The sequence below is a fragment of the Ascaphus truei genome, unplaced genomic scaffold, assembly GCF_040206685.1.
Source record: "Ascaphus truei isolate aAscTru1 unplaced genomic scaffold, aAscTru1.hap1 HAP1_SCAFFOLD_385, whole genome shotgun sequence".
NCBI classification, from domain to species: Eukaryota; Metazoa; Chordata; class Amphibia; order Anura; family Ascaphidae; genus Ascaphus; species Ascaphus truei.
In genome coordinates, this window is record NW_027456715.1 from 30490 (window position 1) to 47500 (window position 17011).

Sequence of the window (17011 nt, forward strand, 5' to 3'; positions counted from 1 at the left end):
GGGCACCGCTGTCCCTATTATCTTATAGGAATCCTGTGTGTGAGACGCCCTCTTATCCCATCACAGGGGGGCACCGCTGACCCTATTATCTTATAGGAATCCCCTGTGTGTGAGACGCCCTCTTATCCCATCAAAGGGTGGCACCGCTGTCCCTATTATCTTATAGGAATCCTGTGTGTGAGACGCCCTCTTATCCCATCACAGGGAGGCACCGCTGTCCCTATTATCCTATAGGAATCCTGTGTGTGAGACGCCCTCTTATCCCATCACAGGGAGGCGCCGCTGTCCCTATTACCTTATAGGAATCCCGTGTGTGAGACGCCCTCTTATCCCATCACAGGGAGGCACGGCTGACGCTATTATCTTATAGGAATCCCCTGTGTGTGAGACGCCCTCTTATCCCATCACAGGGAGGCACCGCTGTCCCTATTACCTTATAGGAATTCCTGCATGAGATGTCCTCTTATCCTATCACAAGGGGGCACCGCTGTCCCTATTACCTTATAGGAATGCTGTGTGTGAGACGCCCTCTTATCCCATCACAGGGGGGCACCGCTGTCCCTATTACCTTATAGGAATCCCGTGTGTGTGAGACGCCCTCTTATCCCATCACAGGGAGGCACCGCTGTCCGTATTACCTTATAGGAATCCCGTGTGTGAGACGCCCTCTTATCCCATCACAGGGGGGCACCGCTGTCCCTATTACCTTATAGGAATCCCGTGTGTGTGAGACGCCCTCTTATCCCATCACAGAGGGGCACCGCTGTCCCTATTACCTTATAAGAATCCCGTGTGTGTGAGACGCCCTCTTATCCCATCACAGGGAGGCACCGCTGACCCTATTACCTTATAGGAATTCCTGCATGAGATGTCCTCTTATCCCATATAGATATACAATTTCTCAAACCCTATTAATGTATAGGGTGGTCTTACCGCGTAGATGAGAGCTTGACAGGCTGGCACCCCACAAAGGAAGACGAGCAGGGATCGCAGGACATTATATCGAGCGGCTGAAAGGAAGACAGGGCCCATGGTGAAAATCCTATAAGAAATTAGAAAAACCTGTTTAATAAAAATAACTAATAAGGAACAATGCACAGTACAATTAAAAAAAAATTCTGAAAAGAAGAAAACCTAAAAACATAAAAAGGAAATAAATTCTTCATTATCCAACACCTCCACTCCCTCCAAACATCTATACACAAACACACATACACACACACACAGGCACACACAGACACACACAGACACACACAGACACACACAGACACACACACACATACACACACACACGTGTGTATACATGTTCATGCATATTATATACACACACACACATACACACACACACACACACACACACACGTGTGTGTGCATATGTTACATAGTAGATGAGGTTGAAAAAAAACATACGTCCATCAAGTTCAACCTATGCTAAATTTAGACAACAGATATTTTATCCTATACTGTATCTATACTTACTTATTGGTCCAGAGGAAGGCAAACACAAAACCCCAGTGACGCATTATCTAATGATATCTCATAAGGAGAAAAATACATACATATATATATATATATTTCACCCCAAACACCCCACCATAACTACCCTGCTAAAAGTTTGCAATGAGACCCAGTGTGGAATGGAACGGGGACAACTCACTGGTGCAATATTCCTAGATTTTGCAAAGGCTTTTGACACAGTTGATCATGCTATCCTGCTTAACAAACTCCAGAGCTCTGGGATAGGGAAACATGCTTTAAACTGGTTTCAGTCCTACCTATCAGGAAGATCCCAACATGTGTCCATCTCAGGCTCTAACTCCAACCCCCTGGGTATCACCTGTGGTGTCCCGCAAGGCTCTGTTCTGGGGCCCCTACTCTTCTCAGTGTTCATTAATGATCTCCCCACAGCTTGTCAGGAAGCCTCAATACACATGTATGCAGATGACACAATCCTATATGCACACAGCCATAGCCTCTCTGACCTTCAACACATACTTCAGTCTGACTTTTTGAGACTCGAAAACTGGATTTCCCAAAACAAACTGTTTTTAAACACTGACAAGACTGTAACAATGGTATTTGGGACCAAGACTAAATTTGTAAAGCTGCCAGTGACTGAGCTCCTGATCAGAACCAACGCTAACACCACCCTAACCCCGGTCACTAGTTTTAAATACCTGGGCTTAGGGTTTGACTCCCACTTAACATTCGGGATGCACATTGATACCCTGACATCCAAGACCTATGCCAAACTAGGGGTACTTTACAGGAACAAATCTTCCCTAAGTCTCCTGGTCAGAAAGCGTATCGCACAGCAGATGCTAATGCCAATTATTGACTATGGGGACATAGTATATGGCTCGGCTCCTCAAACCCACCTTAGCAAACTTGACACCCTCTACAATTCAATTTGTCGTTTTGTTCTCCAATGCAACTACAACACACATCACTGCGAAATGCTCAAAGAACTAGATTGTCCATCACTCGAGTCTAGGCGCAAAGTTCACCTTTCCTGTCTCACCCTCAAATACTTTCCCAGAATCCCTTGCTGCAGTGGAAGCGCTGTGTGCTGGGTGATAATGGTGAAAGGCAGGGCTGCATTTCCCAGAATCCCTTGCTGCAGTGGAAGTGCTGTGTGCTGGGTGATAATGGTGAAAGGCGGGACAGCATGTCATTTCCCAGAATCCCTTGCTGCAGTGGGAGCACTGTATGCTGGGGGCAATGGGGAAAGGCAGGGCTGCATTTCCCAGAATCCCTTGCTGCAGTGGAAGTGCTGTGTGCTGGGGGATAATGGGGAAAGGCGGGGCTGCATGTCATTTCCCAGAATCCCTTGCTGCAGTGGAAGTGCTGTGTGCGGGGGGATAATGGTGAAAGGCGGGACTGCATGTCATTTCCCAGAATCCCTTGCTGCAGTGGGAGCACTGTATGCTGGGGGATAATGGTGAAAGGCAGGGCTGCATTTCCCAGAATCCCTTGCTGCAGTGGAAGTGCTGTGTGCTGGGGGATAATGGGGAAAGGCAGGGCTGCGTGTCATTTCCCAGAATCCCTTGCTGCAGTGGGAGCGCTGTATGCTGGGGGATAATGGGGAAAGGCGGGGCTGCATGTCATTTCCCAGAATCCCTTGCTGCAGTGGGAGCGCTGTATTCTGGGGGATAATGGTGAAAGGCAGGGCTGCATGGCATTTCCCAGAATCCCTTGCTGCAGTGGGAGCACTGTATTCTGGGGGATAATGGTGAAAGGCAGGGCTGCATGGCATTTCCCAGAATCCCTTGCTGCAGTGGGAGCGCTGTATTCTGGGGGATAATGGTGAAAGGCGGGGCTGCATGTCATTTCCCAGAATCCCTTGCTGCAGTGGGAGCGCTGTATTCTGGGGGATAATGGTGAAAGGCAGGGCTGCATGGCATTTCCCAGAATCCCTTGCTGCAGTGGGAGCACTGTATTCTGGGGGATAATGGTGAAAGGCAGGGCTGCATGGCATTTCCCAGAATCCCTTGCTGCAGTGGGAGCGCTGTGTGCTGGGGGATAATGGTGAAAGGCAGGGCTGCATGGCATTTCCCAGAATCCCTTGCTGCAGTGGAAGTGCTGTATGCTGGGGGATAATGGTGAAAGGCGGGGCTGCGTGTCATTTCCCAGAATCCCTTGCTGCAGTGGAAGTGCTGTATGCTGGGGGATAATGGTGAAAGGCAGGGCTGCATGGCATTTCCCAGAATCCCTTGGTGCAGTGGAAGTGCTGTATGCTGGGGGATAATGGTGAAAGGCGGGGCTGCATGTAATTTCCCAGAATCCCTTGCTGCAGTGGGAGCACTGTATTCTGGGGGATAATGGTGAAAGGCAGGGCTGCATGGCATTTCCCAGAATCCTTTGCTGCAGTGGAAGTGCTGTATGCTGGGGGATAATGGTGAAAGGCAGGGCTGCATGGCATTTCCCAGAATCCCTTGGTGCAGTGGAAGTGCTGTATGCTGGGGGATAATGGGGAAAGGCAGGGCTGCGTGTCATTTCCCAGAATCCCTTGGTGCAGTGGAAGTGCTGTATGCTGGGGGATAATGGTGAAAGGCAGGGCTGCGTGTCATTTCCCAGAATCCCTTGCTGCAGTGGGAGCGCTGTGTGCTGGGTGATGATGGGGAAAGGCGGGGCTGCATGTCATTTCCCAGAATCCCTTGCTGCAGTGGAAGTGCTGGGTGATAATGGTGAAAGGCGGGGCTGCATGTCATTTCCCAGAATCCCTTGCTGCAGTGGAAGTGCTGTGTGCTGGGGGATAATGGGGAAAGGCGGGGCTGCATGTCATTTCCCAGAATCCCTTGCTGCAGTCGAAACGCTGTGTGCTGGGTGATAATGGTGAAAGGCGGGGCTGCATGTCATTTCCCAGAATCCCTTGCTGCAGTGGGAGCACTGTATGCTGGGGGATAATGGTGAAAGGCGGGGCTGCGTGTCATTTCCCAGAATCCCTTGCTGCAGTGGGAGCACTGTATGCTGGGGGATAATGGTGAAAGGCGGGGCTGCATGTCATTTCCCAGAATCCCTTGCTGCAGTGGGAGCACTGTATGCTGGGGGATAATGGTGAAAGGCGGGGCTGCGTGTCATTTCCCAGAATCCCTTGCTGCAGTGGAAGTGCTGTATGCTGGGGGATAATGGTGAAAGGCGGGGCTGCATGGCATTTCCCAGAATCCCTTGCTGCAGTGGGAGCGCTGTGTTCTGGGTGATAATGGTGAAAGGCGGGGCTGCATGTCATTTCCCAGAATCCCTTGCTGCAGTGGAAGTGCTGTGTGCTGGGGGATAAGGGTGAAAGGCAGGGCTGCATGGCATTTCCCAGAATCCCTTGCTGCAGTGGGAGCACTGTATGCTGGGTGATAATGGTGAAAGGCGGGGCTGCATGTCATTTCCCAGAATCCCTTGCTGCAGTGGAAGTGCTGTATGCTGGGTGATAATGGGGAAAGGCGGGGCTGCATGTCATTTCCCAGAATCCCTTGCTGCAGTGGGAGCACTGTATGCTGGGGGATAATGTGGAAAGGCAGGGCTGCATGTCATTTCCCAGAATCCCTTGCTGCAGTGGAAGTGCTGTATGCTGGGTGATAATGGGGAAAGGCGGGGCTGCATGTCATTTCCCAGAATCCCTTGCTGCAGTGGGAGCACTGTATGCTGGGGGATAATGTGGAAAGGCGGGGCTGCATGTCATTTCCCAGAATCCCTTGCTGCAGTGGGAGCACTGTATGCTGGGGGATAATGTGGAAAGGCGGGGCTGCATGTCATTTCCCAGAATCCCTTGCTGCAGTGGGAGCACTGTATGCTGGGGGATAATGTGGAAAGGCGGGGCTGCATGTCATTTCCCAGAATCCCTTGCTGCAGTGGGAGCGCTGTGTGCTGGGGGATAATGGTGAAAGGCGGGGCTGCGTGTCATTTCCCAGAATCCCTTGCTGCAGTGGAAGTGCTGTGTGCTGGGGGATAATGGTGAAAGGCGGGGCTGCATGTCATTTCCCAGAATCCCTTGCTGCAGTGGGAGCACTGTATGCTGGGGGATAATGTGGAAAGGCGGGGCTGCATGTCATTTCCCAGAATCCCTTGCTGCAATCGAAACGCTGTGTGCTGGGTGATAATGGTGAAAGGCGGGGCTGCATGTCATTTCCCAGAATCCCTTGCTGCAGTGGAAGTGCTGGGTGATGATGGGGAAAGGCGGGGCTGCATGTCATTTCCCAGAATCCCTTGCTGCAGTGGGAGCACTGTGTGCTGGGGGATAATGGTGAAAGGCGGGGCTGCATGGCATTTCCCAGAATCCCTTGCTGTAGTGGAAGTGCTAGGGGATAATGGTAAAAGGCGGGGCTGCGTGTCATTTCCCAGAATCCCTTGCTGCAGTGGAAGTGCTGTGTGCTGGGGGATAATGGGGAAAGGCAGGGCTGCAAGTCATTTCCCAGAATCCCTTGCTGTAGTGGAAGTGCTGGGGGATAATGGGGAAAGGCGGGGCTGCGTGTCATTTCCCAGAATCCCTTGCTGTAGTGGAAGTGCTGGGGGATAATGGGGAAAGGCGGGGCTGCATGTCATTTCCCAGAATCCCTTGCTGCAGTGGGAGCACTGTATGCTGGGGGATAATGGGGAAAGGCGGGGCTGCATGTCATTTCCCAGAATCCCTTGCTGCAGTGGGAGCACTGTATGCTGGGGGATAATGGGGAAAGGCGGGGCTGCATGTCATTTCCCAGAATCCCTTGCTGCAGTGGAAGTGCTGTGTGCTGGGGGATAATGGGGAAAGGCGGGGCTGCATGTCATTTCCCAGAATCCCTTGCTGCAGTGGGAGCACTGTATGCTGGGGGATAATGGGGAAAGGCGGGGCTGCATGTCATTTCCCAGAATCCCTTGCTGCAGTGGAAGTGCTGTGTGCTGGGGGATAATGGGGAAAGGCGGGGCTGCATGTCATTTCCCAGAATCCCTTGCTGCAGTGGGAGCACTGTATGCTGGGGGATAATGGTGAAAGGCAGGGCTGCATGTCATTTCCCAGAATCCCTTGCTGCAGTGGGAGCACTGTGTGCTGGGGGATAATGGTGAAAGGCGGGGCTGCATGTCATTTCCCAGAATCCCTTGCTGCAGTGGAAGCGCTGTGTGCTGGGGGATAATGGTGAAAGGCGAGGCTGCATGTCATTTCCCAGAATCCCTTGCTGCAGTGGGAGCACTGTATGCTGGGGGATAATGGGGAAAGGCGGGGGCTGCAGACCTGTCTAAGACATGCAGATGAGCATACAGTAATATTTCCATTTGCGTTATATATATACACACACATACACACACACACACACACACACACACACACACACTGTATTATTATAGTTCCCTGTACAATAGTGCCCCGCTCATATGGCAGGTTCCGTTCCATGGCGCCGCCGCCGCAAAGCGGAACCCGCAATTTTCGACATGTCCTACCCTTCTGTGCATGCGCTAACTCGGCCGTCCCCCTTTTGCGCATGCGCGGACATGACAGCTCCCTTCTGAGAATGCGCTAACTCGGCCGTCCCCCTTTTGCGCATGCGCGGACATGGCAGCCCCCTTCTGAGAATGCGCTAACTCGGCCGTCCCCCTTTTGCGCATGCGCGGACATGGCAGCCCCCTTCTGAGAATGCGCTAACTCGGCCGTCCCCCTTCTGCGCATGCGCGGACATGGCAGCCCCCTTCTGAGAATGCGCTAACTCGGCCGTCCCCCTTCTGCGCATGCGCGGACATGGCAGCCCCCTTCTCGGTACCGCCATGTTGGCGGATCGCCGAGAAGCGGGGCCCTACAGTACTGTATTGTCTTTGTAATACGCCGAGTACGCTGTCAGCACGATATAAATCAAGATATACATATGTATGAGTGTGTATCTGTGTGAGTATGAGTGTGTATCTGTGTGAGTATGAGTGTGTATCTGTGTGAGTATGAGTGTGTATCTGTGTGAGTATGAGTGTGTGAGTATGTGTGTATCTGTGTGAGTATGAGTGTGTATCTGTGTGAGTATGAGTGTGTATCTGTGTGAGTATGAGTGTATCTGTGTGAGTATGAGTCTGTGAGTATGTGTGTATCTGTGTGAGTATGTGTGTATCTGTGTGAGTATGAGTGTGTATCTGTGTGAGTATGAGTGTGTGAGTCTGAGTGTGTGAGTATGAGTGTGTATCTGTGTGAGTATGAGTGTATCTGTGTAAGTATGAGTCTGTATCTGTGTGAGTATGAGTGTGTGAGTATGAGTGTGTATCTGTGTGAGTATGAGTGTATCTGTGTGAGTATGAGTGTGTATCTGTGTGAGTATGAGTGTATCTGTGTGAGTATGAGTGTATCTGTGTGAGTATGAGTGTGTGAGTATGAGTGTGTATATGTGTGAGTATGAGTGTATCTGTGTGAGTATGAGTGTGTATCTGTGTGAGTAGGAGTGTGTGAGTATGAGTGTGAGTATGAGTGTATCTGTGTGAGTATGAGTGTGTATCTGTGTGAGTATCAGTGTGTATGTATGTGATGTCTCTCACCTGTATGTTGATGTCTGTATCTCAGTTTTACATTCTCTTCCGGCTCTCTCCTGTGTGTCTCTGTGTCTCTCCTCCTGTGTGTGTGTGTGTGTGTGTGTGTGTGTCTGTGTCTCTCCTCCTGTGTGTCTCTCCTCCTGTGTGTCTCTCCTCCTGTGTGTCTGTGTCTCTCCTCCTGTGTGTGTGTCTCTGTGTCTCTCCTCCTGTGTGTGTCTCTCCTCCTGTGTGTGTCTCTCCTCCTGTGTGTGTCTGTCTCCTCCTGTGTCTCTGTGTGTTTCTCCTCCTGTGTGTGCCTCTGTGTGTTTCTCCTCCTGTGTGTGTGTCTGTCTCCTCTATGTGTGTCTCTGTGTTTGTCTCTGTGTGTTTCTCCTCCTGTGTGTATGTCTGTCTCCTGTGTGTGTGTCTGTCTCCTCCTGTGTGTGTGTGTCTCCTCCTGTGTGTGGGTCTGTCTCCTCCTGTGTGTGTGTGTCTCCTCCTGTGTGTGTGTGTCTCCTCCTGTGTGTGTGTGTCTCCTCCTCCTGTGTGTGTCTCTCCTCCTGTATTTGTCTCTCCTCCTGTGTGTGTGTGTGTGTGTGTGTCTGTCTCCTCCTGTGTGTGTCTCTCCTCCTGTATTTGTCTCTCCTCCTGTGTGTCTCTCCTCCTGTGTGTGTGTCTGTCTCCTCCTGTGTGTGTCTGTCTCCTCCTGTGTGTGTCTGTCTCCTCCTGTGTGTGTCTCTCCCTCTCCTGTGTGTGTCTCCTCCTGTGTGTGTCTCTCCTCCTGTGTGTGTCTCTCCCTCTCCTGTGTGTCTCCTCCTGTGTGTGTCTCTCCTCCTGTGTGTCTCTCCTCCTGTGTGTGTCTCTCCTCCTGTGTGTGTCTCTCCTCCTGTGTGTGTCTCTCCTCCTGTGTGTCTCTCCTCCTGTGTGTGTCTCTCCCTCTCCTGTGTGTGTGTGTCTGTCTCCTCCTGTGTGTGTCTCTCCCTCTCCTGTGTGTCTCTCCCTCTCCTGTGTGTGTCTCTCCCTCTCCTGTGTGTGTCTCTCCCTCTCCTGTGTGTGTCTCTCCCTCTCCTGTGTGTCTCTCCCTCTCCTGTGTGTGTCTCTCCCTCTCCTGTGTGTCTCTCCCTCTCCTGTGTGTGTCTCTCCCTCTCCTGTGTGTGTCTCTCCCTCTCCTGTGTGTCTCTCTCCCTCTCCTGTGTGTCTCTCCCTCTCCTGTGTGTGTCTCTCCCTCCTGTGTGTGTCTCTCCTCCTGTGTGTGTCTCTCCCTCTCCTGTGTGTGTCTCTCCCTCTCCTGTGTGTGTCTCTCCCTCTCCTGTGTGTGTCTCTCCCTCTCCTGTGTGTGTCTCTCCCTCTCCTGTGTGTCTCTCCCTCTCCTGTGTGTCTCTCCCTCTCCTGTGTGTGTCTCTCCCTCTCCTGTGTGTGTCTCTCCCTCCTGTGTGTGTCTCTCCTCCTGTGTGTCTCTCCCTCTCCTGTGTGTGTCTCTCCCTCTCCTGTGTGTGTCTCTCCCTCTCCTGTGTGTGTCTCTCCCTCTCCTGTGTGTGTCTCTCCCTCTCCTGTGTGTCTCTCCCTCTCCTGTGTGTGTCTCTCCCTCTCCTGTGTGTGTCTCTCCCTCTCCTGTGTGTGTCTCTCCCTCCTGTGTGTGTCTCTCCCTCTCCTGTGTGTGTCTCTCCCTCTCCTGTGTGTGTCTCTCCCTCTCCTGTGTGTGTCTCTCCCTCTCCTGTGTGTGTGTTTGTTCTGCTGTCTCCTCCTCCCTCTCTGACTGTCTCTTCCTGCTGTTTACATCCGCATCATGTCTCCTCCCCTCCTCTCTCTCCCCTCCTCTCTTTCATTTTCTCTCCCTCCCTCCTCTCTCTCCCCTCCTCTCTTTAATTTTCTCTCCTCCCCTCCTCTCTCTCCTCTCCTCTCTTTCATTTTCTCTCCTCCCCTCCTCTCTCTCCCCTCCTCTCTTTCATTTTCTCTCCTCCCCTCCTCTCTTTCATTTTCTCTCCTCCCCTCCTCTCTCTCCCCTCCTCTCTTCATTTTCTCTCCTCCCCTCCTCTCTCTCCCCTCCTCTCTTTCATTTTCTCTCCTCCCCTCCTCTCTCTCCCCTCCTCTATCATTTTCTCTCCTCCCCTCCTCTCTCTCCCCTCCTCTCTTTCATTTTCCCTCCTCTCTCTCCCCTCCTCTCTTTAATTTTCTCTCCCTCCCTCTTCACCCCCTCCTTCTGCCTATAAACCCTCTCCCCCACATCTCTCCCTCCCCCCCCCCACATCTCTCCCTCCCCTCCCCACATCTCTCCCTCCCCCCCACATCTCTCCCTCCCCCCACATCTCCCCCTCCCCCCCACATCTCTCCCTCCCCCCCCACATCTCTCCCTCCCCCCCTCATCTCTCCCTCCCCCCCTCATCTCTCCCCCCCCCCCACATCTCCCCCTCTCTCCCCCCCACATCTCTCCCCTCCTCCCTCTCTCCCCCCTCTCTCCCTCCCCCCGCTCCTCTTTCTCTCCCCCTCCCCCCACTCCTTTCTCTCCCCCTCTCCCTCCCCCCCACATCTCTCCCCCTCCTCCCTCTCTCCCTCCCCCTCTCTCTCCCCCCCCACACATCTCCCCCCTCTTTCCCCCATCTCTCCCTCCCCCCGCTCCTCTTTCTCTCCCCCTCCCCCGCTCCTCTTTCTCTCCCCCCTCCCTTTCCTCCTCCCTCGCTCCCCCTCCCTCTCTCTCCCCCTTCCTGCTCCCCTCTCTCCCCCTTCCTGCTCACCCTCCTCTCTCCCCCCCCTCCTCTTTCTCCCCCCTACTCTCTCCCTCCCCCCCTGCTCTCTCCCTCCCCCCCTCCTCTCCCTCTCTCCCTCCTCTCTCTCTCCCTCCCCCTCTCTCTCTCCCCCTCCTCTCTCCCTCCTTTCTCTCTCCCTCCCCCTCCTCTCTCTCCTCTCCCCTCTCTCCCGCTCCCCCTCTCGCTCCTTCCTCTCTCCCCCTCCCTTTCCTCCTCCCTCTCTCCCCCTCCTTCCCGCGCCCTCTCTTCTTCTCCCCCTCCCTCTTCTCCCCCACTCTCTCTCCCCTCCCTCTCCCCTCCTTCCCTCTCTCCTTCCTCCCTCCCTCCCCCTCTCTGCCCCCTCCTCCCACTCTCCCCCCTCCTCCCACTCCCTCAACTCCCCTCCCTCTCACCCTCCTCTTCACCCCCGCTCCCCTCCTCCCACTCTCCCCCTTCCTCTCCTCCTCCACCCTTCCCTCCCTCTCACCCTCTCTCTGCCCCCTCCTCGCCTCCCTCTCTCTCCCCTCCCTCTCTTCCCTCCCTCCCTCTCCCCTCCCTCTCTCTCCCCTCCTCCCCCCCCCCTCTCCCTCTCTGCGTAGCCCAGCAGGAAGGCCGCGTAGCTGCAGTTAGTTCTTTGCGCTGGGAAACGCGGCGTTATGAGAACGGATTCAGACGGATTTGATGAAACGAACTCTGTGATTTCACCAATTTTATCAAGATAAAAAAAGCGCCACTTTCCACACTAATATATTGTATTTTTACTGAATAAAGCACAAGTTGCCGCATCTCGCACAGAAATGCTCCACTAACAGCCGGATAGGATTTTTCCACACGTTTTATTTCACGCGCTCCTTTTGGTCCTGTGTAAGCGATTAACGCGCATGCGTGAGCTCTCGCGCCCGAACTCTCGCACGTGCGCGGACGGCTCCTGCGTTTATCGCTTACACAGGAGCAGAGCAGAAGACTTTTCAATATAACGTTGTTGACAAAAACCTCGCCTTATAATCGGGCAAACGGGTACTTACGAAAATAAAATGTAAATATGAAGCAGGTGGGGATATATATATATCTATATAACGATATATTTATTTCGTTCCCTCCGTGTGGCCGCCATTACACCACAGTGGCTCAGTATTGTTACATTTATATACCAAATCATTTGTTCATTCTTAACTTGGCCTAATCTACATCATTTATATGGGTGCCATTGACTTTGCTTGCGTGACCACCATTGGTCCAGTATCCTTCATTGTTCACACATTTTTTATTACATTTATATCTTTATTTTTATTTGCCACTTTTATGTACTTTTTTTTTTTTTTTTCATTTATATTTTCACTTTTATTCATACATTTTTTATTTCTCATTCATACACCTCTTTTTCTTCCCGTCTCCTTTCCCTCTTTACATATATATTTTTTATATATATATATTTTTTTTTTATATATATTTTTATATTATATTTATTACACATTTTCAGCTTTTTTGTTAGCTCCTTTGTCTTATTTTTTGCACCTGGGTCCCTCTGAGTCTCTATAATACCTATTTTATCTCCTTCTACATTTAGTGGTTACTCAGCTATCTCTTTATACTTAGGGTATTGTTTACCATGTATTGACATCTGTTTCTTGTATTATATGTATTATATATATGTTACTATGCAAGTTATCTACCAATGACATTCTACTTAATCTTTTTGGTTAACCTTTTTGGTTAACTTGTGTGCTTCATTTTTGTTTTACAATTGTGATATATAATTAATGCACTAGTTGAAGCGCTTAATACTATATGCAATAATATATTTGGTCTTTAGGATTAAAATTGTGAATCCGTATCTATGTGTGCTTTGGCATATATGGGGGTTAATCCAACCCTATTACTCATCATGTGTATCTCATTACTAATCCTCTGTCTCCTATGCTCTCATTGGTCTTATGTACTATATAACTGTGTTTTAATGCCTATGCTATTACTCCTGATGAAGTCTCGTTCGAGACGAAACGCGTAGAGATTGCTGTGGAGCCTACTGTCCAGTTTGTATATTTGATACTGACACTCATCTGCATATATTGCACTTTTGCTGCGTTGCTAGCATTTTGCTACCAGCCATTCAGACATTCAAGTTCCTGTTTACACTGTGAACTCTCTCCGGCTGAAACCTCGCTGACGTCATCGAGCTCACGCGAGGCTCGATTCAGTGTATGCTCTGTGTAGCGCCGGAGCGAGGGGAAGGCGGCGTCCCTCGTGGCTTTCGGTCCCTGCTGGGACATAGAGGGGCTGTTGTGGCGAGACACACCGCGGACATCACACCGAAGTCCTCCTCTTTGGGTTCCTGCGTCTGAACGGGCTGAGTTATACTCAAAAACGCATTTTTTTCAGCTCTGTTTGCGAGTGTGTATTTTTATCCCTTATTCCATAAATTTATTGTTATACAATTTTACGCTATGAGTGCGCCTGTTTTTTCTGTGTTTTTGTAGATATCCTCAAGGAAGTGGAGTTCCCTTCACTCGGGCGAAAGGAGAAAAAAGGTGAAAGGTGAAAGGAAGACCTAAGCAAGATTTTTTTAAAGAAAATAAAAGTTTAATAATATTTTTTTTTTTTAGTTCCGCAATCATGCAGACGCACGCGCACCCACACACACACACCCCCCACACCCCCCCCCCCACACACACACACACCCCCACACACCCCCCCCCCCCACACCCCCCCCCCCCCCACACCCCCCCCCCCCCCCACCACCCCCCCCCCCCCCCCACACACACCCCACACCACCCCCCCCCACACCACACCCCCCCCACACACACACACACCACCCCCCCACACACACACACACACCCCCACACACACACACCCCCACACACACACACCCCCCACACACACACCCCCCCACACACACACCCCCCCCCACACACACACACCCCCCCACACACACACCCCCCCCCACCACCACACACACCCCCCCCCCCACCACACACACCCCCCCCCCCACCACACCCCCCCCCCACCACACACCCCCCCACCACCCCCCCCCACCCCCCCCCAACACACACCCCCCCCACACACCCCCACCACACACCCCCCCCCCCCCCACACCCCCCCCCACCCCATGCCCGAACTCTCGCACGTGCGCGGACGGCTCCTGCGTTTATCGCTTACACAGGAGCAGAGCAGAAGACTTTTCAATATAACGTTGTTGACAAAAACCTCGCCTTATAATCGGGCAAACCGGTACTTACGAAAATAAAATGTAAATATGAAGCAGGTGGGGATATATATATATATATATATCTATATAACGATATATTTGTTTCGTTCCCTCCGTGTGGCCGCCATTACACCACAGTGGCTCAGTATTGTTACATTTATATACCAAATCATTTGTTCATTCTTAACTTGGCCTAATCTACATCATTTATATGGGTGCCATTGACTTTGCTTGCGTGACCACCATTGGTCCAGTACCCTTCATTGTTCACACATTTTTTATTACATTTATATCTTTATTTTTATTTGCCACTTTTATGTACTTTTTTTTTTTTTTTATTTATATTTTCACTTTTATTCATACATTTTTTATTTCTCATTCATACACCTCTTTTTCTTCCCGTCTCCTTTCCTTCTTTACATATATATTTTATATATATATATATATTTTTTTTATATATATTTTTATATTATATTTATTACACATTTTCAGCTTTTTTGTTAGCTCCTTTGTCTTATTTTTTGCACCTGGGTCCCTCTGAGTCTCTATAATACCTATTTTATCTCCTTCTACATTTAGTGGTTATTCAGCTATCTCTTTATACTTAGGGTATTGTTTACCATGTATTGACATCTGTTTCTTGTATTATATGTATTATATATATGTTACTATGCAAGTTATCTACCAATGACATTCTACTTAATCTTTTTGGTTAACCTTTTTGGTTAACTTGTGTGCTTCATTTTTGTTTTACAATTGTGATATATAATTAATGCACTAGTTGAAGCGCTTAATACTATATGCAATAATATATTTGGTCTTTAGGATTAAAATTGTGAATCCGTATCTATGTGTGCTTTGGCATATATGGGGGTTAATCCAACCCTATTACTCATCATGTGTATCTCATTACTAATCCTCTGTCTCCTATGCTCTCATTGGTCTTATGTACTATATAACTGTGTTTAATGCCTATGCTATTACTCCTGATGAAGTCTCGTTCGAGACGAAACGCGTAGAGATTGCTGTGGAGCCTACTGTCCAGTTTGTATATTTGATACTGACACTCATCTGCATATATTGCACTTTTGCTGCGTTGCTAGCATTTTGCTACCAGCCACTCAGACATTCAAGTTCCTGTTTACACTGTGAACTCTCCCCGGCTGAAACCTCGCTGACGTCATCGAGCTCACGCGAGATTTGATTCAGTGTATCCTCTGTGTAGCGCCGGAGCGAGGGGAAGGCGGCGTCCCTCGTGGCTTTCGGTCCCTGCTGGGACATAGAGGGGCTGTTGTGGCGAGACACACCGCGGACATCACACCGAAGTCCTCCTCCTTGGGTTCCTGCGTCTGAACGGGCTGAGTTATACTCAAAAACACATTTTTTTCAGCTCTGTTTGCGAGTGTGCATTTTTATCCCTTATTCCATAAATTTATTGTTATACAATTTGACGCTATGAGTGCGCCTGTTTTTTCGGTGTTTTTGTAGATATCCTCAGGAAGTGGAGTTCCCTTCACTCGGGCTGCAGAGACCCTTTTGGATAGCAATTGGAATATCTTGGGATTTGTATATATTTTTTATATATATTTTTCTGGACATTTTCTTTTTTTATATTTTTTTATGTATTTTTTATGTATTTTATTAGTTTAATACATTAATTTTTATTCTATCCACTGTGCTTAGCATAGGTTTTTTATTCTTATCTGTATTATTTTTACTTTTATTTTTACAATCACCTTTTATTTTTATAGAGATACTAGCTGAGAGACCCGGCGTTGCCCGTGAGTTAAATTTCCTGCTCCCTCCTCTCCCCCCTATTTGTGTGCTCCCCCTCTCCCACCCCCCAGAGGGAGGGAGGGACAGTGAACAGGAGGGGGGGGGGCACAGTGGACAGGAGGGGGGGGGACAGGAGGGAGGGGGGAGGACAGTGGTCAGGGGGGGGGACAGTGGACGGGGGGGCAGTGGACAGGAGGGGGGGACAGTGGACAGGAGGGGGGGACAGTGGGAGGTGAGGTGAGTGAGCGTTGGGGAGGGAGGTGAGGCCTTTTTTATAAGGGGCTGGTAGCCATGAGAGTTTATTATAGACAGAGGGTGGCCCTCACCCCACACAAAGCATGTCCGCCCACTCTGTGTGACATTGACACACCGACTGGCTATGTCTGGATTATGACTGACCCCGCACCGCGGGTAAATCCTGTAGCCTCTCCGATAGAGGGAGCAACCGTCACGCGCCAAGGGCGGGAGGGGGGAGGGTGCCAGGGGGTGAGCGCGCGGACAGTGACGGGTCTTTGGGCGGGAAAACACGCACCTGACAGGAGCCGGGCGGGAACAGACCGCCTCACTATTGCCAACGCCGCCATCTTGTGTGACATTACGCGAGTGCCCAGCAGAGGGGGTGAGCGCGCGGACAGTGGCGGGTCTTTGGGCGGGAAAACACGCACCTGACAGGAGCCGGGCGGGAACAGACCACCTCAGTATTGGCAACGCCGCCATAGCCTGAGGAAAGAGAGAGCGACATCTGGTGGGAGCAGCAGCAGGAGGAAGAGGGTCCTTCCGGAGGCTGCCTGGCCACTGCCTGTCCCCCGGCCGGGAGGGAGGGAAGTGAGCGCCGGGGAGGGAGGTGTGTGTGTGTGTGTGTGTGTGTGTGTGTGTGTGTGTGTGTGTGTGTACACAGGGGTGAGAGTGTGAGATGAACTTAGCAAGGACTCTGCAGGGCTTCTTTGGGGGTATGCTGTCAGTGCAAGTGTGTGACAGTGAAGTAGGTGTGTGAGTCAGTGATGTCAGTGTAAGTTTTGGCCAATGACAGTCGTGTGGGCGGTGTGTGTCACAGTGGGGCGTACCTCTTGGGCAATGACAGTCGTGTGGGCGGTGTGTGTCACAGTGGGGCGTACCTCTTGGGCAATGACAGTCGTGTGGGCGGTGTGTGTCACAGTGGGGCGTACCTCTTGGGCAATGACAGTCGGGCTGGCCACGGACCAATCACATTCACCGCAGCTAGTACCAACCTTTGATTTTATATATTAAGATTATATAGTGATAGGTTGGCGCTAATATTTTTTCTCTTGTTGTGATATATATATATATATTGGTCAGTGAGACAGTTGGCACTCTGCTAGTAGGTATAAGAGCAGGTGCA

At 50.7% G+C, this 17011-nt stretch overlaps 1 protein-coding gene across 1 annotated transcript in view; it reads right to left on the minus strand.

The window, feature by feature from the left end:
- Positions 1-833: 833 nt before the first annotated feature.
- The window catches only part of NFAM1 (NFAT activating protein with ITAM motif 1), a 62914-nt gene continuing 46736 nt past the window's right edge, over positions 834-17011 (minus strand). Inside the window, exon 9 of the mRNA XM_075583815.1 lies at positions 834-1042. Within this exon, the coding sequence (XP_075439930.1) occupies positions 877-1042 (166 nt within the window). The 3' untranslated portion in view covers positions 834-876. The remainder of the gene's footprint in view (positions 1043-17011) is intronic.